Consider the following 25,139-nt stretch of genomic DNA (forward strand, 5'->3'; position numbering starts at 1 on the left):
GGGCAATCGGAAGATGATACGAAGCTACAAAAAGTGTCCTGGTTGTGTGGTTAATATGGTCGACGAGTATTATACTTCACAAACATGTGCCAAGTGCTTTGGCCGTTTTGATCGACGCACGAAACGACATCGGTTGCCATGATTGTCGGCCGCAATTGGGAAAAGCAATGCCATCAATGATCGTGTGCAAGGTCAACAAACGAAAGATGAGGGAAGAGAAGTTGAAAGTCTTTTTGCTCGAGAAAGAAGCGGAAGAGGGCAACGGAAATCCATCGGTTGGCAATGATGTCCCACATCCAGATCAACTAAACCCAGATTTACTCCCAAATATAGCGATCTACCACAAAATATGGCATGTAAATGGGGATAGTAAAATCGTGGAATACGTGAAATTGAATTCAGCCGGTGAGATGGAAGTTGTTGAGCTACGAGTACACAAGACGACATGGCATCGTGACATAGCCGCTGCAAAATGTATCATGATCAAAGGTGCTCATAATATATTAATTGAATTGCATGTGAGGTGCAGTGCTTCATTTACATATCATTCATTGTTTTCTTGTATGATTTTCAAGGACACTGTGACTTTTTTGGGATTACGTTACCCGAAACATTGCAGATGCCATCCAACCAGCATCATGCATCGTCGTTCACGCCATTCACATTGAATGATTGAAAAATTAAAATATAACATTATGTTATTTCCGCTATGCCTGATTGTTGTTGTATAGTAGGCCAGAATTTACCCATTAACTGGCCAGAAATACCCATGTAAGTAAATGATTTGTTTTTCAATTGAAATAAGAGTATTGAATGTATTGATGTTAACGTTATGGAATTTTTCTCCATTCATTCCATGCACAATTGGATCACTATGACGGTTACTTCTACGGTTAAATCTATCCCCGTATTCAACCTTGGATATGTGCCTGGAATCGGATGGATTTGGGTTGATAATTGTTAGATGGGTAAGATGGATTTATGCATAAAACTTGAAATATACACATGAATAATAAATAAAGATATTTTACGAAATAATAATAAAAACAATTGCAGCGTTTTTTTTCTTTCTTTTTCATATTTATTGGGAGGTTACTTTTTTATTAGATTGATGAAAAGTTCATTTTAACATTAATATTGACAGAACTGAGCTGCGCTACAAGATATTTAAAGATGTACGGTATTTGAATGTTTTCTATCGCCGATTTATCCTTGCACAGACGACAAGTAGCTGCAGTCCGATTAATTGCATCATTATCTTGTTTCACGATATCTGCAACTGGTCCCAGCAACGTTCCACATGATTTGCAAATTATGGTCTGAAAATAAAAGTATTTGCATAAAATATTTCGTGCATCGTTGGAATTTTCGAAATAAATCGAATTCAACTCACCGATATTTTGTCAGAACAATGTAAAAGACGATCCTGCAACAAGAATGAGGCTCCGTGTGCGATCAATGCATCTCGTTCCATTTCACCAAAACGTACACCTCCACCCCGTTTTCGGCCTTTCACCGGCTGATGAGTCACATTATCAATGGCACCTGTTGACCGGCATTGCCACTTATCAGAGACCATATGTCGTAGACGCTGATAATGTACTACGCCTAAGAAAATATCGGCCGTCATTTCTCGACCATCAATTCCACTATATACACGTTCAGTGCCGTAATAGTTATATCCACCAGCTTGAAGGAGTCGACCGAAATGATCGATTGCAGTGTTTTTCTCATCGAATCTAAATGGTGTTGCATCATGTACAAAGCCATGTAATGCACCACTTTTGCCTGCCATTGTTTCGATCATCATGGCAATCGTCATACGAGATGGGAAACCGTGTGGATTGAACACAATGTCCGGAATTAGACCACTTTCGGTGAACGGAAGATCTTCAGCCGGCCACTTCTGGGACAGAATACCTTTCTGACCGGCACGCGATGCAAACTTATCTCCAACAGTTGGATTTCTCTATAAAAATAATTATTCAGGTAAAATTCACTTCTATGCAAATAGCAAATAAGTTCTTACTGGAACGCGAAGAGTTAGGCAAACAATTTTTTTCGAGTCTGTATTGAATGTACCGCATAGTTTCACATTATCCACAACACATTTCTCACTTCCAGTGTACTTCTTGGTCTTGTATACGCTTTCGTTTGTATCAAAAAAGCTGAAAAAATAAAACACATACCATATAATAAATGAATACCATCTGCATTATAAATGAAAATTTGCAAAATTACCAGTATAAAACTTCCATTGGTTTGATTCTTCGTCCAGGATACGGAAGACCGTCATTATCAATGAATGTATCTAGTTTTTTGTCATGTGGATTTCGAGCAAAGAAGCTCGTACCATCTAGTTCGATGAACTGAGACTTGTAAATACTGCCGTGTGCAAAACCTCGTTCGTCAGCCGATTTATTGATGATCATAGCATCTTCCATGTCATAGCCAGTGTAAGAAATGACGGCAATCAATGCATTGGTTCCCATTGCAAAATCATCCATTTCGATGTTATCGTGGTGGACCGGTCTAAATAACGGTGTTGCCGGGGTTTGAAGACGGTACAATTTGGTTTCAGATTGTAACTGCCAGGTGTGTGTTGGTGTTCCCATCGTTTGCTTTCCCATTTGACATTGGTACATGTTACGTGGAGATTGGTTGCAATCGGGCATTGGTATCAAATTGGCCAGATTGGACATGAATGCAGTCTTCGATATTTCCATGTGCGTTGTTACGCCTTCGTATGCTTCCTCGGCATCAATGCATACGTTCATGTAAACTTGTTCAAAGGAACCGATATATTCAATTTTATTGGCTTTTAAATTTTTAACGGGACGCATCATTCGAGCAGGTCCAACGAACAAGAATAGACCCGGAAATTGGCCATTCTTTTGGGGGGAAAACAATACCGTGAGTAATTTTTCGAAGTTTACTTCATGTGCTTAACAACTAATGACCAACTAATAAATAAATGTAAAAAAGTAATTAAATCACCTTTATATCTGGAACCAGCACAATTTCCATGAATTTTGGCACCTGTTTTCCCCCTATTTTCAAAAGACGTAACTCAACGCAAACTTGTTGTGCCATGATTTTGTTTATGTGACCAATTACTTTTCCTTCCAACATGACGACAAAATGGTTTTTATAGTTGATTCGTGCTGAATTCAACGGAATCATTCCCAAATTGACTAGAACGCGTGGTACATTGTCGACAATTGCTGTTTTTGGCGAATCAGAAACCACACAATCTATGGTCAAATGATTGAGAAGACCACAAGGGGAACCATCGGGCGTATGTACGGGACAAATAAATCCCCAGGCATCTGGAAGTAATTGACGCGCTTCTGTTGTACGCATCTCTACGAAGAATGATCCACGATGTACTGCTCTGTAATTGAAATAACTCGCTAAAAATCACATCATAATAGAAAAATATCGCAGTGATCTACCTGAAATGTGACATATATCGCATTCTATTGATGTTTTCTGCCATAATCACTAATCCTGAAGCCTGCATCAAACCTAATCCTGATTTAGATACCAAATTTCCAGTGGACAAAAAGTTCGAAACGGTCCTTTCAATAGATCCTGCAATTTTGCATGCTTGCACAAAGTTCGTTGCATTCGGAACAAAGTTCGTTTGTTCGGATTGTTTTAGGATAGCATATCGCAATTGCTCCAACCAATTTTCGACACGATCTTTAATAACCTTCTGATATAAATGTCCGCCAAGAAGAACTTCTTGCATCATTACGCTATCGGAATTTTCAATTTTGTATTTATTCTGTGCACATTGGAATAGCTTTTGCGTCATCAGCACAATGAAATCGAACTTGTCATCGTGATCATCAAGATGGATAAGAATGCACTCGTTGAGCATATAATCTGTGATTTCTTCGTGACTTTTCCACGCAGGTAAATGGTAAAATTTCGAACGAAACACTTCACCCAGATACTTTTTACAGTCTTCATAAGTATGCATTCCAGTTTCGTCATGAACACTGCGCAGCATTTTCTGTATACAGCTGTCGTAGTATTGATCATCTTCATAGCCAGCAATTAGGCGTTGGTATATGTGCTCGTCCGTGCAGTTTTTCAACGATTTCAATAGAAGAACCACCGGAATAAATGAAAATGTTTTGCGATAAGTGAACATGAATTTGGCTGTACCATTTGTTAGGTAATGAAGAACGTTTGTCTGGAAAAAATCACAAAATATTTGGAAAATATTCGAGCTGACTAGTGCCGTCATGTTGTCAAATGCTCACCGTTGCCGTTTGATCAGTCCGTACTGTTCTCACCATAATACCAATATCTCCGAAATGTTGTCCGCGATCTTTCCATGTGTTACGTTGAACGGTAATTGGAAAGTTTTTCCGTGTCATTAACAGCATACGGATCAATTTCTCATGACCCTTCATCACAAAATATCCTCCCCACTCATTTTCGTGTTCACCTCGTTTTATAAGCTGTTCGGGCGTTAATCCATTCAAGTTACACGCTTTGGACCGAAGCATAACAGGAATCTCACCCATGGATTTATCCACTGTAGGTTTGGAAACGCCATTTACAGCCCAACCAACACCCACTGTACAAGCACCCGTGTAGGTGCCTGCCCGTTGTCTACATTCGGTCGGATAAATCTTTTTATTACGTGCTGAAATACATGATGCTGGAACTTGCGGCTGTGCTATAGATATGCTCTCTATGAACAATTTCACACGATCCCCACTGGGAATCTCAAATTCTACCGGGTGAATGTGTTTTGCACAATCAGCCAATCCCTCGTCCAGCATATAATTAAATGAATCTACATGAGGAGCACCTAACGACCCTAAAATCTAACAAAAATAACACCAAATTATGGTTATGTATTCTTCATTCAAAACAATTGAAAACGATATTTTTCTAAAACTCAAATTGGTCGAAAAGTTCAAGAAATTACTTTATTTTGTTGAGACTTCGGATTGATGAACTCTTTTTTGGAATTTGTTAGGACTGGAACTTCTTTCATTTTTGTTTGCAGTTATCACTACTTCTTGCTCAAAAATGTACCAAACACATTTTTTTTAAACTTGAACGCACATGTACAAGTCGATCTGACGTTTCTTGTTTGACACTTCCACTTTTGACATATAACTGTCAAAATTCGATGCATTCGATTTATAACGCTCGCTTTGAATAGCAATAAACCGCTTATTTCAAACCATTCAGTGAGAAATAAACAATACCGTGATGATAAGAATAAATGTTAAAATCGATAGAGGGAGGACCGACCCACTTGTGAACTATTACATTTTATGGCATTTAAAATGCAGGAAATTAGACAAATAATGGTCAAAATTGTATCTGTTGAAAAAATTTCAGTAAAAAAATCATCAAATGTTCGGTTTAAATATTTCCATTTATTTTCGTTTGTTCATTGAGTTAACGGATTTGTTATTATCTAGAAAAAATATAATGTTTATAAAAATGTGATTTGTGTTAACATTATTGTTAATAGACATTTCCCCAAAATGATGCTCATATTTTACAGTTCATCCTTGTTTTTGATGCTATTAGATTTCATAAATTTATATATATCATCGACAGTTCGCTTTCCATTGTAATCGACCTTGAAAGAGCCTTTTTGAAACAGTTTCAACGTTGGAAAACCTTTGATATCAAATTTCTGGGCTACATTTTCATGAACAGTAGCATCAACAGCACCAAGCATACCGATTTTATCTTTTGAAACTCGTTGAGCGACTTCTGAAAATTGTGGTTTTATTTTCGTACAATGACCGCACCCTTGATGATTGCAATAAATAGAAAAAAAAGATGAATAAAAGAAAAAAAATTATGTTGGAATTCCACAAATGAAGTAACAAATCAAATCTTACATGGAGCATAGAACATGACCAAAAAGTTATCGATTTTCTCAACGGTTTCATGAAAATTGCTGTCAGTCAATGTTATTATACTATCTGAGCCAGGATATTTTCCAAATTCTTCAGCTTTAGGTTTCTCAGGTGGAGCATCGGGATCGGATAAGAACTTCGTAAAGTCGTCAGCCTGCGATGTTTGTTATTATTGAAATATATCATGATTTTGAAATACACGGAAGAAATTTCGATACTCACCGTTCTGCCTCCATTATATTCTCGAACAGTTTTCAAGTAACTGAAGTATTTGATTGTGGGAAATCCTTTGACTGAATATGCCGAACAGATCGAATTGTGCTTGGTGCAGTCAACAGCAGCTACTCCAATGCGTGGATCATCCTTGAGCGAATCGGCTGCTTTGTCAAATTCTGGTTTTGCACGTTTGCAATGTCCACACCCTTTGAAATGAAATTGATTAACCCATGAGCGGACAGTTACTTATTTTCGCATGTTTAAATATCACTTACAAGGCGCATAAAACATAACCAGAGCATGTTTCTTCTTTTTCAAATAAACTTTAAAGTTATTCTCATCTAAATGCACCACATTGGTCTCTTCTTCTTCCCATTGCTTCTCCGGTGGAGGAGGTGGTGGTGGTTCGGCGGGGTTTTTCATAAATTCGACTATTTTATCGGCATCTCGAACATTTACATCAAATTTAAATTCTCCGTTTGAAAAATATTTCACGGTGGGATAACCTTTCACATCGAATTTACTGCCGATGCCCTGTTCTTTTGTTGCATCAACGGCTGCTATAATACCCGGCAACTTTTTTTCTTTCATCAATACGGCCGCTTTCTCATACTCGGGTTTCATCCGTTTGCAATGTCCACACCCTTTGAACGAAATAGATTAACAAAATTGGTAGCTTTTTTATTTTACATGAGTTAATATATCTTACACGGAGCGTAGAACATCACCAAAGCCGATTTTTCATCAACGAGCACTGAATCAAAGTTACTGGACAACAAGTGAACGATCTCCGAATTTGGATCTGAAGCCCATTCTGCTTCTTTGGGTTTTGTTGCAGGAGGTGCATTCGGATTTTTCATGAATGAAACTATCCCGTCTTTGTTGTTTTCGCCCTCATAAACCAATTTTTGTGCCCCATTTTCAAAATAGATTGTTGTGGGAAAGCCTGTAATATTGAACATGCGACGCACTTTTGAGTTTTCCGGTCTATTTACATCCATAGCAGCCAATACATAGTCAGGCTTTAGCTCTGTAGCAGCAGCAGAATAATCTGGTTTCAACTTTTTGCAAAAGCCACACCAAGGTGCATAGAACATAATCAGAAGTGGTCGAACCTCTTTTTTCAATATTTTAACTAGCATCTAAAATGACAGCTTTCGATTAGTGTTCCAATCTGAAAAAAAATGTTGAGAATTTTTGAAAAATTCTTACATCCGAGTCGTTTAGATGTAGAACATCGGCCCCAGTCGATTTATCTTCTTCCCAGGGCAAATCACCCGTTGGATCACGCAGAAAATTAGTGAAACTCGAAACAGTTGTTTGACGATCATAGTCTTTGTGGAATTCTCCATCCTTAAAATGTTTCAGCATCACTGAATTGGGAGCGACTTTAATTTTTTTGCACAGCTTTTTTGTTTCGGCACTGTAGAATTATGACAGAAAAAGTAAAACCCCATTAAAATATTTGGATCGTATGAACAGCAACAAAAGTTATAATACCTCAAAGAGCAATCGATATGTACTGCCGTTGCTTCTCCCTTCACTGTTTGAGCTGCTTCATCTAGAGCCTTGACAGCGTTTTGAGCTTCTTTGGTGGGATTAGAGGTGAAAAGGACCAACACATTGTTCTTGGTTCGAAACAGTTTTTTCAATTCTTTATAATCACTAATATTGTCAATCAGAACACTTTTGTGTTTCACTTTTGATTGAGCTAATACCAGGTGAACCTAAAAAGGAGATAATGTCGCTGGTAAATATCCTATATGGTGGTAAATTTTGATTTAAATATCCAATGAATTACCAGAAATAAACCAAATAATATTTTCATTTTCAATCTAAATAAATACTTTAACAACTAGTTAATTTCAAGAAGTGAATCTAATAAGAATTTTTGTTCGAAAACGAAATCATTTGTTCTACGGCTTTGTCGGCTTTTTGAAGATCAGCAAACTAACTACTAACAAGCTTTGACAACAATTCTCTTAAAAAATGTTTAGAAAGCAACAACAATTTGGTGACGTTTTCAAGCCATATCGTTGAGAAGATGTGTTCACTATTTCGGATACGCTTGTCATTTGGACGTCGCAACATAGTTTACACAAAAGTTTATGCTTAACTTTCAAAATAAATGAAAAGTAATTTATAGTTCAACTTCCAAAATTATTGAAAAGTATTTAAATGTGTTTTTCTTTTTCATATTATTCGAGAAATATGTAGGAATTATTTATAAATTGAACTGAATAACAGTATATTCGGGAACGCACCCATGGATTATTGTCTAGCGATAGCAGCGCCAACATGTGTCCGGAATGAAGAATCGTTGCAAATGTCAAAATTTGAAGCCTTTTCATCCATTATCTTCCGGTTATAAGTTCTTTTTGGTAACAACACAGCAAGATGAAGTACGTGAAACAAATTGTAGTATAAGTTTTTTGAATTTATTTCAATCATCATTGCACTATTTTAATAAATTTCCATTGCGTTTGATACATTAAACACCGAAATATTGAATGAATATAAAAGATTTGGTTTCAAAATGAGTTTTCTAACAAAAAATAGTGATTTTTAAAAAGTTGTTTCTGTGACAGCCAATATCCACCGAACTGACACCAATAACATTCACTGTTCGAACTTGGAATAAAATATTAACTGTACCTTGTGTTATTTCATTACAGGATCGGTTTGTGCGCATTCAGTGGTTACAAAATCTACCCAGGCCATGGTAAAACCTTGGTCAAAGTTGATGGAAAGGTGAGTGTTTTCGGTGGATTTTTAAGGTTATGTTCCTTCTCAATCACACAGCCTGTGTATGTGTCATTTGAACATTGGAATAGTGAATGAAATAGTTTCGAAAATATTTTTTTCTAAATTGTGATTTCTGTTCGAAATTTCAGTCCTTCACTTTCCTCAACCAAAAATGCGAGCGTTCATTCTTGATGAAGAGAAACCCGCGTAAAGTAACATGGACAGTACTTTACAGACGCAAACATAAGAAGGGCATCGAAGAAGAAGCTGCCAAAAAACGTACTCGCCGTACACAAAAGTTCCAACGTGCTATTGTCGGTGCATCGTTGACCGAAATTTTGGCTAAGCGTAACATGAAACCAGAAGTTCGTAAGGCTCAACGTGAACAAGCTATCAAGTAAGTGAACAAGCTATCGTGACAAACACCATGTGTTCCACTACTTATTCATGAAACTGAAAATTAATCGCCTGCTTTCCAATTCTCCTTTGTCTAACTTTTTTAGAGCTGCTAAAGAGCAAAAGAAGGCCACACGTGCAGCCAAGAAATCCACCGCACCAGCACCAGCTAAGAAACAACAACAAAAACAAAAAGCAGCAAAGAACGTTCAAAAGGCTGCACCACGAGTCGGAGGCAAACGTTAAAGTTATTTTGCGCTTTATATGATGACTTTGAAGAAATAAACACCGAAATGAAAACACTTCAACGTTAAATGAATGGCTTTTATTTACTTTAACTACAACTCAAACGCATATCTGCCGGAAAGAAACGCTATTTGCTAAATGTTGAATTGCAGCAAATGTTCAGAAAACCAAAGTGTCTTTTGAAAAGTTAATACTGTTTATTTTTTCTATGAATAGTTCTTTGTGCATATATATTGGGATAAACGAACTCAAAGTGCTGCGTAACGAAAAAAGAACTACGGAAATTGAAATATTTCGATGACTATTTTAGCTCACATTTCTGAACGGTTGCTGTAGTTCGTCTTTTTTGAAAATTAAATAGGTTAGTGTCTATATTCTCGTATCGATTTCTACTTCGGAACGAATATGCGGTGGAATCTCATCGTAAATAGTCTTCGGGAGATGGTCGTTGCATCGGTATATGAGATCAGACCAGATAATCATTTCTTGCGAGAAACAAAACACACCTAACCGACCTCCTTTGAGTGTTGAGTCAAAGATGTTGCCTGAGTCTGCGACCATATTTTCACCTTCAAAAATTCTCAATCGTATCAGTCCAATTTTCGGGCGATGTAAAAGCAACCATCTGTAAGCAGTTTTCTCTTTCCATCCAAGATTACGCGGGTCTTTCCATAGTAATTTCACTTGATCTTTGGTATCGCCGGTATGCCACAAACTATTCCTCAACATTTGACCGGGTCCCGTGTGACTGTTTACTAATTTCAATTGAATACCCGGCTCGGCTGATGCACGGAACGGTGTAGCCTGCCAATATGTTTGTATGTTTTTCTTCCACATTACGGAATAAAATTTGCTATTACTCTGATAGCTAAATACAAATCCCACATAATCGTCATCAATCTCTGTGTCAACGAAGAATGTTCCCTCAAAATCAACACCACCAAATGCATCATAGCCGACCGCTAGACCTGGATCAGAATTTTCTGTTTGCACAATTTCGGCACCTTGGTTGTAAATTTGCCAGCGGGGATCAATTTGTGAGTCACCGACAGGATCAAGCGCAACTGTCTGGTATGTGCGAAAGTCCGTAGAGAAAATTTTTGAATTGTTCGGACAATTATCAAGGTTGTTTGGAACCCTGTCCAAATCGAAATCGTCTTCGCAAACGTCTCCGATTCCATTTTCTAGATAAGAGTAATAGAATTGAAGGTTAGTAAACATTGAAGAAAGAATCTATGCGATAACATGCATACGATTTAAATCAATCTGGTCGGGATTGTACGCAATTGGACAGTTGTCATGGACATTTAGGATGCCATCGTTGTCAGCGTCATCATCACAAGCATCTCCTCTATGTTATAAATATTGTTTTTTTTTTTCATTTTGCATCAAAATAAACCATCAACAATTCAAATATTGCAGAAATATACATACCTGCCGTCACCATCAGTATCTAATTGATCGGAGTTTGCTATTTTAGGGCAATTGTCAACCCCATACTGTATACCATCTCTATCTCGGTCTATGTTATTATCGCAAGCATCCCCTACCAAATCGTCATCTATATCCGATTGCGAATTGGGTGATAGAATGCAGTTATCACATTTATCTCCTATAGAAATTTTTACCGTTTAGTAATTTCTTTTCTTAAGTTAAATCAAGTGATAATAAATCGGCAATTCCACGAAATCAGAGAAGAGTTGTAATGTGGGGTCGCCGAACTGGCTGAAAATTGGCTTGGAGTCTTGTTTTCCATAAAAAACGAGAAAACCAAAATCTTAGGACCGTAAGTGACCCACATTTCTGGGTTCACCCAGTTTGCGAAAAATTGAAGAAATCGAAAAAAGGGTTTGCGCCAAAGGGATATTGCAACTTTTCTGACCAGAAAAAACGCCATCTAACGTTGTGCCCGTAAATTATTTTAGATGGTAGAGCTTGAACAAAAGACCGACACTATGCATAAACTTGGAAAGAGCTTGATAAACTTGATGAAATACATATATTTTATGGTCTTTGCTATACCCATATGGTTTACGCAAATTGAAATCTAACTAAGAAGTAGTAACCCACTCCCTCCAACCCCATTGGGGTCCCAAAACATGGGTTCAAAGTATAAAAAGTGAAATATCACAAAAGAGTGGGGTTTTTTTGACACGTTTTTTTTCTGAGTCAAAAGATAGATCATGTCAAGCCGCTCCAGATAGGAAAATAAAATTTCGTGTGTAACCACCATTCAGTTCGTGTACTTGGCCTTGGTAGGTGAATCATATGTCATTTTTCACCGTTTTTATGGGGAAAATGGTCGAAAATGGCCTCTTATGACATTTTGATCTGAGAAAACTGCTGCTTTTTTGTCAAAATACATGAAAATATGACCATTTGAACATCGGTTTAACTATAAATTTGGTCTGAAACCGACATTTCTTCAAAGAACAAACGAATGGTCGAAATCTGCATACAGAATCACATTTGTGGCATAGAAAACCCACCTATGATGGCCTGCAATCAGTTTATTTTCACGTATTTTTGGACCAGAAATCGATCTAGAACTATATCAACCCTGTCTGAAGGGTGTAAAAGGTCGGAAAATGGCCCTGTTCCAGCTTATGTTTTCAACTCGCAATATTAGATGCAGAAAATCACCTTTTTTACTTCAAAAATGCATTTTTCGGATTCTCATCGTTAATGGTTTTTATTCTTTAGCGAAACAAACCAAAATATACCAATTTTTGTTCCATTTTGACCTGTGTTTTAGAAATTAGAAAAGGTGATTTTCTGCATCTAATATTGCGAATTGAAAACATAAGCTGGAACAGGGCCATTTTTCGACCTTTACACCCTTCAGACAGGGTTGAGATAGTTCTAGATCAATTCCTTGTCCAAAATTACGTGGAAATAGACTCATAGCATACCACCATAGGTAATTTTTCTATGCCATAAGTTTGATTTTGTATGCAGATTTCGACCATTCGTTTGTTCTATGAAGAAATGTCGGTTTCAGACAAAATTTATAGGTAAATCGATGTTCAAATGGTCATATTTTCATGTAATTTGACGAAAAAATAGCAGTTTTTCCAGTCAAAACATCGTATCAGGTCATTTTCGACCATTTTTTCCACAAAAAGGCTGAAAAATAAGATATGATCTACTTTCCGAGGCCAAATACACAAAATCGGCTGGAATTTACACGAAATTTTATTTGCTTATCTGAAGCGGCGCGACATAAGCGCAAAAAAAACAAAAAATCGCCGTTTGAGATATTTCACTTTTTATACTTTGAACCCATTTTCCGGGGTCAAAGAGGATAAGTTACTGGGCGGCTTTTGTAGCCTCATCGATTCCCTTTCCAACGGTACCAGTATTTTGGCAATGTGTCAACTACTTCTTAGTTAGTTTTCAATTGCCGCAGCCCCATTTTCTTTCGATTTTTTTTTTTTTCAATTTTTCGAAAAATTCACACTGGATGAACTCAGAAATGTGGGCCACTTACAGGCCTAAGATTTTGGTTTTCTCATTTTCTACCGAAATCAAGACTCCATGCAAATTTTCAGCCAATTCGGAGCGGGTCGATCCAATTCTTGGTCGATTTCGTGTGAATGGTCGTGATAATATATCGCAAATACCTATTCCATCACCATCCTGGTCAGTCTGCAATTCGTTCGAAACATATGGGCAATTGTCATCTGCGTTCAAAATTCCGTCTCCATCTATGTCCTCATCGCACGCATCTCCTCTGTTGCGTGTTTTTTTAAATTTCATTAGTAAAAATAATGCATTCCTAATGTAAAAATATCAAATGTTATGTTTAATGCACCTTCCGTCTTGATCTTTGTCACTTTGATCGGTATTTAAAACTGTTGGACAATTGTCACATGCATCACCTGAAAAATCAGAATGAATATTAATGCATAATCCTGTAGACTGCTCCAAAAATAAAAAGTTGTCCCTCATCTCAATTCCCCGGCCAGTTTCGAAAAATATACCTCGAAAAAATAGGTTTGGCGCAAAGAACGCATATATGTACCATATAAAATCAGAGGACGCAAGCCCCATATCAATTTTTTCATGACAGCGATTTCGGAAGCCATTTAGATCGCAACATTTCGACCGATTCCATTCTTCCATCCAACTTTTGACAAAAACTGATGATGAGGTTTTGTTTGGCTTGTCAATATCTGTAACTTTTACCGAGACGTTAGCCCTTGAATCAGCATTCTGGTCTAGTTACAGTGTAAAATGACTAGAAAAATGGCAATTTTTCTGCATTTTTGAGATTTCTTGCTCTACGAGTCACCCAGGTGGGGGACTTTTGTTCAGTTTTAGACTTGTGCCGTTTAGCCAGAACCTATACAAACATTTAAGTACTTGCCAGATTGCGATTTGGATGAAATTTGGTGCGAATTTATTTACACATAAAAGAGAAATTTCGGACAAAAACTATCAAATCAAGACTATGGGCTTCGATTTGACAGATGAAAGCAAACGATTTCTGAAAAAATTTCATACAAAAATCCATAAAAAACGTAACTTTTGTTCGGGAGGTACTTTGAAAAATCAATTACAAGAGTTCTTGTCTGAGAAGACTCCCATTATTTTTGTCAAAACATAACTTTTTACCAAGACATTAATACTGAAAAGTGTATATTTGAGAAATTTTCTGAACAAAAGTAGATTTTTTTAGAGTTGAAATCGAATATGAGGCAAGAAATAGGTGAAAACATGTCTCGACTTGGTCATGTTGGCACCCAGAATGTTCGTAAAGGACCATACTATAAGTTTGAGGACAGCATAGGTAGAAATCGTTTTTTTCTGATTTTATATGGTACCCATATGCGCCAAACCCATTTCTTCGCGCCAAACCTATTTTTTCGAGGTATATTTTTCCAAACTGGCCGGGGAATTGGGATGACGGACAACTTTTTATTTTTTGAGCAGTCTAATAATCCTAGTTCTTCAAACGAATTCATTGACTGACCATGTTTATCTCCCCCCTCTTGTTCCGAATCGAGTTGATCCGGGTTGAATAATAAATTACAATTCTTCAAAAATTAAAATAAATTAGTATTTACATTGATTTATTTAATTTATTAGTAAACTTAAAATTAAACATATAAAACTTACATCAACTTCATTCAAAATGCCATCGTTGTCAGCATCAGGATCGCCTAATGTTCAACAAAGAAATGAAATAGTAGTACGATTAAATGAAACCAGCTATTGAATACTCACATGAATCCCCGATTCCATCATGATCTGCATCTTCTTGACCTGAATTACAGTTGCACAAAATGCGATATGTCAATATCATCTTAATACCGATATTAATAAAAAGTCCCACGCGTGTTTTTTTTTAAATCTGGTACATGAGTCAAATAAGTGCCAGACGATAGTTTAGGCCGCCCTGAGTTCATAATGGGCCATGGTTTTGGGTAAAGGTGCTTCAGCCGGTAATTAACGACTTTAGGCGTTTTTGCATTTCAGGAGGGGTTGAAATGGGTAAAATTCGTGTAAAATGAGGAAAAATAGTCAATTTTTACCCTTGAGTGACATTTACAACTTTTGAAAACATATGAATGTCAGATTTTAGTTGCTGGCGAGCCCAGATAAACCTCATATTTCGTTTTGATAAGTTGGTGGGGTGGATTCAGTGGAAAAAAAATGTTTTTCAATTTTTTTGTCAGTGGTGTTAGAAAAATGGTTCAATTCTTTACGATGTTTTTGTTTTCGACAACTACCATTTTTTCGTCAAAAAAAATGGCTCCTTGAACACTTGAACACCGGTTTTCCTACAAATTTGTTCTAAAATCGACATTTCTTCATAAAACTATCGATTGATTGAAAGATTGATACAAAATTACATTTATGGTAAAGAAAACCCTTGAACAATAACATAGGTTCTGACATAGTCTGATCTCGTTGATCCTGACCCCCCCTGGCAAAATTTGACCCCCAACGTTTTTTTCGGACCCATTGCCATTTTCGGACCTTTTTTTTGCTCCTCAATTTTGCTGCGAAGGAAACATTAACACTAGATAGAATGGATTTTTTTACTCATCATTGATTATGAAAATGATTTTACACTAGATAGAATCGATTTTCGAAAGTGAGGACCTTTTTTTTGCTCCTCAATTTTGCTGCGAAGGAAACATTAACACTAGTTAGAATGGATTGATTATGAAAATGATTTGACACTAGATAGAATTGATTTTTTTGACCCCCAAAGGAATTTTTGGTTTGACCCCCCCTGAAATTTTTGGTGTCAGAACCTATGTACAATGACCTGCTATGGGTCTATAATATAGACTCTATATCCACTCAATTTTTGATGAAAAATCGTTTCAAAGTTGCATTTGTTAGAGTTTTGTATGGTTTTAGTGTCGAAATATACGATTATTTCAAACCAAATGAGCGAATGACGCGCATGAGTTTCGGTTCCATGGCTAAATCTTCCCATAGAGCCAAAAATTTCTGCTTTTGCTACCTTTGAACTTCTAATATGATCCCTTACGATCATTTTGAGTACCGACATGACCAAGTCTATTCATTCTCTATCTATGTCATTTTTCACGAGTTTTACCCATTTCAACCCATTTTCTGAAACATATTGTAGCTGTGAGAGTATACAATCGCTTCTGCGTGATCGTTTGAACAAACTACTTCTTGAATAGATAGGTAAAAAACCGATAATTACCGGAGTATTGGTTTAAAAAAAAGTTTCATCAAGAAATTCGTCCCTCCTGAAATGCAGAAACGCTCAAAGTCGTTAAACTGAGAAAAGGCTGGAAGGAAATATTCCAACCCTGCGTTGTAAATGTTGTCATTGCAGACGATTTTGTGAATTGTCCAACCATGGTTGGAATTTGACAAGTGCGACAATGCTATCAATATTCCAACCATGGTTGGACAATTCACAAAATCATCTGCAATGACAACATTTACAACGCAGGGTTGGAATATTTCCTTCCAGCCTTTTCTCAGTCTAATTACCGGCCGAAGCACCTTTACCCAAAACCATGGCCCATTATGAACTCAGGGCGGCCCAAACTATCGCCTGGCACTTATTCGGCTCATGTGCCAAATTGAAAAAAACTCGCGTCGGACTGTGTAATATTTTGATAGTGAGATAAAATCTTGATACCAGTATTAGTATTAAAATATTTTGATATCAATGCACAACTGTAACCTGAATTTGGGATGTAGAGGCAATTGTCTGCTTTACAACGCATATTATCACCGGTGCAATTTAAGCTGTGGTCTGGCCATCCATCTAAATCACTGTCGGGTGCGCACATTGTACCATCCCCTCCAAATCCAATTTTACAAACACACTGGAACTGTTCAAACCGATATAATTATAAAAATTAGCATGTTCTTTGTTCATGATCACATCGGAGCTTACACGTAAACCGCCAATATGCTTACAAAAAGCATTTTTATCGCATATAATTCCATCGGGACAAATATTTGGCATAGCATCACAACCAGAACTGATGTTGGCTTTGATAAAACCTAAGAGAAAAAAATTATTATATTTTCATTTCACCCACGAAGTTAGAATGTGTATACCTTCATTACAATGGCATGAATATGATCCCAAAGTGTTCTCACAAAATGAATTATATCCACAATTCGCGAGACCAAGTCTACACTCGTCGATATCTAAAGTATCATAGTAAAATGGTATTTTCGATTATTGAAGAAATCGAAATGAAAACCGATTTTTCTGGAACATTCTGAATATGTATCACTATAGCTGACCTGTGCAAATTTGATTATCGTAATCTTCCGTAATTGACTGTGCATAGTATCCATTGGCGTGCACTCCATCGAAGCCATCAGGGCAAGGTTCACATCGAAAACCAGGAGCTTCATTGACACATTTTGCTAACGGATCGCAGGGATTGTGGTGAATACACTAACGATTTAGGGGAAAGATTTTAATATTTTTTATTTGACTCGAAATTCGAATACGACGTTGCTTAATACCTCATCAATATCTTCGCAAAATGTTCGATTACTATTCATTTTGAAACCCAATGGGCATGACGCGCATCTATAAAATGGTGGGATGGAAATGGTCGTGCATTCAGCATCTGTTTGAAAAAAAAATAAATAAATCGACAATGTGCAGTTGAAAACATGGAGTAATCCTCTCTATGGTCTATATATCCAAGAGTTCAAAACGGTATATTTTTTCAGACAAAAGTCTGTTTATTAGTTTTCAATTCTCCAAGGCTAAACAGCTGAATACACCACAATTTCTTAGATATTATTTACATGTCAACTATTTTGAAACTCCATGTGTAAAGTGTTAGTAAGTTTTCATTTAGTGAGGTAGAGATTTAAAATAAAAACGATTTCGCATACGATTTGTTATATCAAAAATTTATTGTCTTTTCCATTTTCGTATCGAATTAATTAAGTACACAAGTAAAATATAATAAGTTTAGTTGGTCGTAGAAAGAAACCAAACATAAGCAGCTGATAAATTTTTGATATTTTTAAATTATTTAATAACCCGTGTGGAAATAAAGTGACTGACAGTCACTTTTAGTTATTCTTTCATCCAGTCGTCCAATTTCGGACTTTTTGGCTACTATATGACTATAACTGAAGTTGACTACAGTCGAATATTTTGTTTGAGATAATCACTTTTAGTCAGTGATAGTCAGCCAAAAAGTCCGAAATTAGGCGGCTGGCTAGTCAGTCACAAATTTTTCACACGGGAATGGAGTCAATTATGTTTTCCGCAATTGAACCCATCATCGTCATCATCATCAAACATGTTATGGATTTTAGTTTTTTTCGACATGCATTTGTTCGTAATTTCACCACACCAAAAAGATCAACACAATCAAATTGATTTTTAACAAATGTTATTTTGAGAGCATTTACCTCGCACTTAATGTTAACGGATAATTCAGAGAAAAAAGTATTAACGAAAACTTTGAGCAAAATTAGCGACACAATTAAATGCATCTAAGGATTTTTCTAGTCTTTTCTAAAGTAGGAATTATTTCACAAAATTGTACAATTGTTTTTGTTGCAATGGTTTTTATCCATATATGTTTCCTATCCTAATCATATACTGAAAAGTGAACGATTTTTTTTTTCAACAACATATTAAGAAAATTAGCCAACACGTTCCGTTACATACTAATGTGCAAAATCATTCAAATAGAGTAGCTGCCTTAGATTTGCCCATTTAAGTTGCGATCAATTTCAAAATTTATGTATAATTTAAAGGCCAGATTGTATGAAATAATGCTCTAAACATTTGAATCTCTCTAAACATCTTTCAGGAATTTAATAAAGTGTAGCGGATGAGGTCATTTTGCGAGATGAAGAATACTCGGATTTTTGATGGCTGTGATACAAAGACTGCAAAGTTTGTCCTGAAGCAACGAAATCGGAACCTGTTGAATATTTCGAGAGAAGAAAAATTGATACTTGATATGATGGTCGTTTCATTTGAATGTTACTGCAAACATGGAAATGTGAATTATCTTTCGACTGGAACAATATGTACATGACGATTGTGATGATGAAAGATTTAGTACACCTGATTGGTTTTCGGCGATATATATGTGGCTGAGCCCGTTACAAAAATGAATAAGTATAAAATAAATTTTATTAAATGAAAATACAGAATAATTGCATATATAAAATAATAAATTGCTTTGGATGCACAACAGAACGAGAAGAAAAGTGTTATTTGAACGTTATTGCAGTGAAAATGTTAAAGTTAGAAGTCTGAGTGAAGCCTGTGAATTGATTTTGAAGAAGAGCAAACTACTGAGGCACAAATTGTACTACCTGTTGGGCATGGGTCACTCTGACATGCATTTAATAGTACACAGTGGGTACCATCGCCCGAATAACCCGACGGACATGCTCCACATTGTGCACCTTCTACCGTGTCGAAGCAGTCGACATCGCTGTTATAAGAGGAATGTAAGAAATTTTAACATAAACTCGGTATAAATATCTTGAAGAGTTCAACTCACGAGAAGCAAGGACGATCATTACAAGTAACTCCTGGCTTACATGACTTTCCGTCGCCAACGTAACCTTAAACGATTCAAACAAGATTTTCACGTTGGCATTTTTTTCAAAAAATTTCAACAGGAATTTCCCTTTACCTGAGGGACATCGACCGCATCGCACTCCATTTGATGAATCATGGCACTGTACGCCTTCATAGCACGGATTCGAATTGTCGCAATTCTCTTTAGTTATCAATGGTGTTGTTTCCCGGCATCCAGCACAGTTTTCAATCAAACGACGCAAATGATTTATTTCGTTGGTTTGATGTGCAACTTCTTCTCGTAATAGCTTCACAAGTGCTAATAGGTCTTGAATTGCCTTTGACATAATGTCTATTGACGGAAATATGCAACGTAAAAAATTTTCGATGTTATTGAACACCAATACAAATGAAAACCACTGCACTATTATAATTTCCCAATAAAATTCAAACACATACCGTCACAATCGCCATGCAAAATGGGGATATCACCACGTCGCAATTCACGAGGTTTCTCTTCAATTGCATCGTTATATCGATCATTAGCCGATTGATACCAGTTTCGAATGTCACGTTTCTTATTTCGCTCTGAAAATCAATATTTATGCCGATTTATAGTACATGTAACGGAAAAGTTTTCTAAGCCTTACCTCGATCGACTTGCTTGTTTCTATTGTAACGCTTTCCGTTGTGTTTGTGTGCGCCTTTCTGACAGTTGGCACGATTAAATGCAGACTGAATGGTTGTGTCAAAATGCAATGGATATTTACGTTCCCGGAATAATTTCAAAATTGGTTCATCCATTTGTAAATACAGTTTACTTAAACCAATATCGATATCCACTTTTGCGGACTCATTGCAATCAACGTACAACGTAACAGTGTTTTCGTGGAAATGAAATGCCAGGGATCGAATTATCGATGTTTCATTTATGTTAGGGACATTGAAATGCTTCGAATGAATAATCGAGTTTGATGCAACATCTAAAGTTACCCTCATCTGTTTTCGGTCCAAGAAGAATGAGAATTTGTGTTTCAAAGATGGAAAATCAATCATGAACAGGGCCTCAACAGCAATTTGAAACTTTCTTCGAGGTCTATTATCGGTAAAAAGTCAATGAAGTCAATTAACTATCAATTGTCGAATGCTTTTCGTTGATAAAATGACCTACCTAATATGCCGCATTGAAACCACAAAATCATCTTTAATAAATTGTTCTAATTCAGTTGATGAAGCTGAAAAATTGATATTTGTTATTAAGTTAAATTTAATTGTCGACATGACTTTCAATGAATCACTTATGGACATAAGAAAATATTGAATTAAAAAATTACAATATAAAAATTGTTCAAGTATAGTTCAAAGCTATCAACAACGAAGAATTTCGATTTTGCATAATTAGACTCAATATAATCATTACCTGAATCTAGTGATAGGGCATGATTCAGATGTATGACCGACAGAAACAGGATAAATACACTTAAAAGTATTCGCATGTTTGCCAAATATCTCCACATTTCTGAAATGAGAAAGAAAATCATTTGTATGTCATTTGAGATATTCAAATGTTGAGTTTTTTCTTTACAATAAAATTGCTTTCTTTAGACAAATGCTTCAATGTTTGCAGATTTGTCGATGGGAATTTTTCAAATCGGTATTTAAAGCTTCGAACTATCTGAATTTTACCCGAATATGAACATGATAGATATTCTATTTATCCCTTTGTATCTATCACAAATCAGTGAAAGAGTTTTAAGAACATTTTCACACCTAAAAGTACTGTGTTAGTGCATAGTGATAAAGTTCAACGATCTTTATTGAAATGATGAATCAATGAATCAAGATGAATTAATAATATCGATCTTAAAACTTCTTACTAAACGAATATGAATTTGCAGTTACATCGAATGTGAAACGCTTTGAATATATATTCGATCTCATAGTTGAACATGTAAAATGCCCTTTCGATTTTTGAATTCATTAATTTTACGATCGTTCTGCTCTGGTTCTATCTAGCACCGCGACATAACATTTAATTTTCGTCGTATCTTTGATGCTCAATGTAAAAGAGAAAACGAAAAAGTGTATAATACTACAACACTTGTTCGTGACCACTCCCTCGACCCGAAAACATTTTTTATTTTTAAATTTTATTCATAGCTTATTTATGAGAGTAAAAATCTATGTTGTTTTGATTCATGAACTTCAGAAGATTTAAATGAATCGGAACACAGAATTGAGAGGTGCATTTCAGTTTTGAAGAAGAAGAAAAAAACGCACATTTCTTCTTCTCATTTCTTTGCTGTTGCTGTTGCTAGCGTTTCTCTGCTATGTGTCTATAATCATATTATCATTAACATAATGTTAAACATAAATCTTACAGTTAAATGGAATTCAAAATATTTATCTCGACCGGTAGAGTTTTTGTGAGAATGAATGACACTTTTTCGGGTACTCCACACCAACTTTAAGCGTTAATAAATTGTTTTTATCTATAATGTTTGAAATGTTTCGCGTGTTGAAATGCTTTGATTGTAATTTATAAGCGACTCGGCCATACCGATTTATTTTCTTCGCTTCTCCTTCGCTTTGTGGTTTTCTACTTAAGAGACGCTGCTCAAGAAATGATCATTTCTTCATACTGAAATCAAACCTTGTCTTTATTCAATGCTCTTGGATATTGTTTCTTTGATATTTTTAAGGACCCTCCTTGTGGGCCACCATGCTATGGTTTGATGGCAAAACCAAATATTTTTTTGTCCAGTGTGTATGACAGAATTAGATACAGTTCATAAAAACTAACAAATGGATTAGAGAAGCGATCACAAGAGGTATTAATAAAAAAAACGAGCTGTTTTTTTTTCATCTCGCCGCATTTGACAACATTTATCTTTTACTTTCATAGTTTTTATTGGCCACACTCATGTATTGTGTGAGTAAAAAAAATTCCGGCTTCGGCTGTGGAATATAATAAAACTGAAATCATTGGTGCCAATCATTGTCTTATCACATAAAAATCATCTTGGATTTGTTTGTAATTGACAGCTTCACATGACTGCGGCAAACAAAATCAATGTAAAATGCACGAAATAATTTTTATTGGAGGTGGCGTTGCCAAGGTATCGTACGAGACGTATTCTATTGTTTCGTGTTGTTCACTAGAAATACATTGTTTGAAATGTCTAATTTATAGATTTAACACCGTAGACCTGAATGCAACAAAGGATCGTGCTGTTTTGTTCTTTTCACTCAAATATTATGTATGCCGGCGTCAAAGATTCAGGTATATTTGGACGAGAATTTTAATTTGGTCGATCTCAAGTCTAAATATTATAAATCCTGTCACATTTATTTTGGAATCCGACTCAGACCGAGTGGTATTTATTTCCATAGGTATGTCAGCTAAACGCTATAATTGGTAAAACCAGATGGAAATCAGAACAAGGCCGACTTTGAAAATCAATTGAAACTGGATTAAATCGAAGAATGACACTTCCTACACTGGTTCATGCACTGTCACTAAAATAATAATTATAATTAAGATTGTGTAGGCTGCTTTGCAGTTCTCATTTGTTACGCTCAAGAATTGTTTGAGCTGAAATATGTTTGTTGGAACGAAACGTTTTTTGAAACCAAAAAACCAATAACGTGCAAAACAGTTATTTATATTTTCAAGCGAAGAAAGTATTGCTTCGAGGTTTAAATATCAATATTTAATCATTTGGATAATGAGCAAATATTTGGCCAATTAGGAGATTGTGTTCGCTTCCACAACATAACATAATAAAGTTTACATGTTCAAAAAGATGCATAATTATACACACAAGTTACGTTTTTTTTGTGAATATTAACCATGAGTCCCAAATATGTATTGTTTATATTTGGACAACTTCTTTTGTTCATTAACTGAAGCTATATTTGTTTAGATTGATTGATTGATCGATTGAGAAATTTGAATTAAAATATTTTCAATTCTCTTAAGATATTCGTTACATCAATTTTTCACGTATAATGTTCTGGAATTTTTTTGTACCATTTCCATATTTGTCAATCAAATGTTTACGAAGAAAATAAAAGAACAAATTTATTATTATTTTCTATTATATTCTATATGAGCAGTATTGCGATTCGTCTGAAAATCTTTTTATCGTGATATATGCAAATCTTCATTGTTCGAGAAAATGCAAAGTTGGAATTTTTAGTAGCCATTAGAAGATCTTAACTAACATCATATGCGTATATTCGGAGACTGTTAGATAGTGGATAGCGAGGCTTAACTTTTTTTTCTGTTGTCTCTCGTCATTGGCCATTGACTATTGTTTAAGTTTCGTCCGATGCTTATTCAGAAAATGAATAACAGGTACTATTGACGACACTTTGACTCAAAAAACTATTAAATATGTTGTCACTGAATAAATTTCATTTTTAGTGAACGATTTTAGCAATTCGATTATGATTCAGATAGCGTTGTTAAAAGGCAAAAAATACCATATAGATAACATTTGGAGATTGTATGACACACTAACTATATGTAGTAGCTAAGTTGTTGATGACCGTATTTGAAGCGCTTTTATGAATATATCAATTCAAAATAACAGTGGCTACAAGATTTGCACATGTAAAGCATAGCCCGAAAGTTTAAAAATCAATAATTTCCATGTAAATCTATCGAAATTCGTTGACGGTATAAAAAAATATACATATGGGGTGGCGCTACATTTAATTTTCGCCCCATATGGCCAATGTCTATGGATTTAAAACCAAACGAAATACTGATTCATTGAAACAGCGGAGTGAAGTCTTTCTTATGAGTGCCTATACACAAACGTAGATCAGTTCGAATGGAAACAAGATTTTCAATTTGAAATATAAATTAACAGCAGCCGCGACGTATATGCATGCCTCTTTGAATGAGTGTGCGAATGGAACTTAAAAAGGTTGAGCGTTGAAGTTTTACAGATTGCACACAAAGCACAAGTAAAAAAAAATCAGGTTTTTTTCCTACACGAAATAAAACTTATTGTAAACCACCAGAATAGGTCCAAATATTGATTGCATTCAAGTAATTGATGACTTAAAAACTCAAGTCAATGTACAATTGAATTGGATCAATGAATTGAAAATGTTTTACTTCAAAAACTTGACAAATATCCACAGGATGATTGAAACCAAATTCGCACGTAATTTCATTACCAAAAACGACAAATTAACGGAAATTGTTCATTTTAAAGTAGAAATTTTATTTTGATTCCAGAGTACGCATATCCAATGTACCTTTCCTTTGCGTTGTAAGTTTTGTTAATCCAATAATAATGATCTTCTTTAATTCGTATTCACTTTTTCAATATTTTAAGTTTTGTTTATACATCATTTTTCCAAAAAAAGAAGAAGATAAAAACAGTCAATTTTTTGGAATTCCAAGTAAGCACTAAAATTCGTAAACACCGTCAATTTTAATTAACAGGAAGCATATACAAAGATTACAAAATGATTTATAACCGTCTTTGGAATTTCCGAAAAATCAAATAAAAAAAACTGTTTAACAGTTTTATTCCGAAACTCGTGCTCTGATTTGATCTTCCTCCAACGTTTTAACGCTTCGA

General features: G+C 35.6%; 6 protein-coding genes across 7 annotated transcripts in view; 3 read left to right on the forward strand and 3 right to left on the reverse strand.

The window, feature by feature from the left end:
• The window catches only part of LOC129570246 (uncharacterized), a 7,279-nt gene extending 7,225 nt beyond the window's left edge, over nucleotides 1–54 (forward strand). Inside the window, exon 3 of the mRNA XM_055449787.1 lies at nucleotides 14–54. Within this exon, the coding sequence (XP_055305762.1) occupies nucleotides 14–54 (41 nt within the window). The remainder of the gene's footprint in view (nucleotides 1–13) is intronic.
• Nucleotides 38–997, forward strand: LOC129570083 (uncharacterized). Its single transcript, XM_055449482.1, has 2 exons — nucleotides 38–489; nucleotides 576–997. The coding sequence occupies exons 1-2, from the start codon at nucleotides 168–170 to the stop codon at nucleotides 674–676; spliced, it is 423 nt and encodes a 140-aa protein (XP_055305457.1). The 5' UTR covers nucleotides 38–167; the 3' UTR covers nucleotides 677–997.
• A 61-nt stretch (nucleotides 998–1,058) lies between these two features.
• On the reverse strand, nucleotides 1,059–5,192 carry LOC129570237 (DNA-directed RNA polymerase I subunit RPA2). The gene is made up of 8 exons (XM_055449778.1): nucleotides 4,952–5,192; nucleotides 4,275–4,847; nucleotides 3,456–4,204; nucleotides 2,998–3,394; nucleotides 2,242–2,891; nucleotides 2,030–2,168; nucleotides 1,394–1,969; nucleotides 1,059–1,319 (listed from the first exon to the last, which is right to left on the reverse strand). The coding sequence occupies exons 1-8, from the start codon at nucleotides 5,018–5,020 to the stop codon at nucleotides 1,104–1,106; spliced, it is 3,369 nt and encodes a 1,122-aa protein (XP_055305753.1). The 5' UTR covers nucleotides 5,021–5,192; the 3' UTR covers nucleotides 1,059–1,103.
• A 199-nt stretch (nucleotides 5,193–5,391) lies between these two features.
• On the reverse strand, nucleotides 5,392–8,785 carry LOC129569889 (protein disulfide-isomerase A5-like). Of its 2 annotated transcripts, none has more exons than XM_055449108.1 (8): nucleotides 8,387–8,785; nucleotides 7,623–7,849; nucleotides 7,335–7,545; nucleotides 6,832–7,264; nucleotides 6,398–6,766; nucleotides 6,129–6,328; nucleotides 5,889–6,060; nucleotides 5,392–5,796 (listed from the first exon to the last, which is right to left on the reverse strand). In XM_055449108.1, exons 1-8 carry the CDS (start codon nucleotides 8,471–8,473, stop codon nucleotides 5,537–5,539), a joined length of 1,959 nt encoding a protein of 652 aa, XP_055305083.1. In that variant the 5' UTR covers nucleotides 8,474–8,785; the 3' UTR covers nucleotides 5,392–5,536. The 2 variants fall into 2 exon arrangements, with proteins under 2 accessions (XP_055305083.1, XP_055305084.1); XM_055449109.1 differs by having other exon boundaries at nucleotides 7,924–8,388.
• On the forward strand, nucleotides 8,411–9,578 carry LOC129569890 (60S ribosomal protein L24). The gene is made up of 4 exons (XM_055449110.1): nucleotides 8,411–8,524; nucleotides 8,798–8,873; nucleotides 9,017–9,264; nucleotides 9,371–9,578. The coding sequence occupies exons 1-4, from the start codon at nucleotides 8,520–8,522 to the stop codon at nucleotides 9,507–9,509; spliced, it is 468 nt and encodes a 155-aa protein (XP_055305085.1). The 5' UTR covers nucleotides 8,411–8,519; the 3' UTR covers nucleotides 9,510–9,578.
• On the reverse strand, nucleotides 9,574–25,139 carry LOC129570247 (cartilage oligomeric matrix protein). The gene is given in 22 exon segments (XM_055449788.1): nucleotides 9,574–10,693; nucleotides 10,763–10,860; nucleotides 10,944–11,121; nucleotides 13,133–13,242; nucleotides 13,324–13,390; nucleotides 14,485–14,548; nucleotides 14,631–14,674; nucleotides 14,739–14,777; nucleotides 16,693–16,843; nucleotides 16,909–17,018; nucleotides 17,076–17,168; nucleotides 17,268–17,424; nucleotides 17,496–17,663; nucleotides 18,831–18,925; nucleotides 19,326–19,447; nucleotides 19,517–19,580; nucleotides 19,652–19,888; nucleotides 19,996–20,176; nucleotides 20,179–20,632; nucleotides 20,708–20,771; nucleotides 20,957–21,055; nucleotides 24,811–25,139. Coding segments are annotated over 21 exon segments (3,408 nt in total). The 5' UTR covers nucleotides 21,054–21,055; nucleotides 24,811–25,139; the 3' UTR covers nucleotides 9,574–9,878.

Source organism: Sitodiplosis mosellana, unplaced genomic scaffold, assembly GCF_009176505.1.
Source record: "Sitodiplosis mosellana isolate CC-2019 unplaced genomic scaffold, AAFC_SMos_1.0 Smas_scaffold_47, whole genome shotgun sequence".
Taxonomy (NCBI): Eukaryota; Metazoa; Arthropoda; class Insecta; order Diptera; family Cecidomyiidae; genus Sitodiplosis; species Sitodiplosis mosellana.

Bases quoted from the DNA above. Each gene is read 5' to 3' on its own strand.
- LOC129570083 (XM_055449482.1), top strand. From the start codon at position 168: ATGCCATCAATGATCGTGTGCAAGGTCAACAAACGAAAGATGAGGGAA. The intron at 490-575 runs GTGCTCATAATA...ATGATTTTCAAG, and splicing joins AAAATGTATCATGATCAAAG to GACACTGTGACTTTTTTGGG.
- LOC129570237 (XM_055449778.1), bottom strand. From the start codon at position 5,020: ATGAAAGAAGTTCCAGTCCTAACAAATTCCAAAAAAGAGTTCATCAAT. The intron at 3,395-3,455 runs GTAGATCACTGC...TTTCAATTACAG, and splicing joins CGATATATGTCACATTTCAG to AGCAGTACATCGTGGATCAT. The intron at 1,320-1,393 runs GTGAGTTGAATT...TTTTATTTTCAG, and splicing joins ATTGTTCTGACAAAATATCG to ACCATAATTTGCAAATCATG.
- LOC129569889 (XM_055449108.1), bottom strand. From the start codon at position 8,473: ATGAAAAGGCTTCAAATTTTGACATTTGCAACGATTCTTCATTCCGGA. The intron at 7,546-7,622 runs GTATTATAACTT...ATAATTCTACAG, and splicing joins CATATCGATTGCTCTTTGAG to TGCCGAAACAAAAAAGCTGT. The intron at 6,329-6,397 runs GTAAGTGATATT...TTCATTTCAAAG, and splicing joins GGTTATGTTTTATGCGCCTT to GGTGTGGACATTGCAAACGT.
- LOC129569890 (XM_055449110.1), top strand. The intron at 8,874-9,016 runs GTGAGTGTTTTC...TCGAAATTTCAG, and splicing joins TGGTCAAAGTTGATGGAAAG to TCCTTCACTTTCCTCAACCA. The intron at 9,265-9,370 runs GTAAGTGAACAA...TAACTTTTTTAG, and splicing joins CAACGTGAACAAGCTATCAA to AGCTGCTAAAGAGCAAAAGA.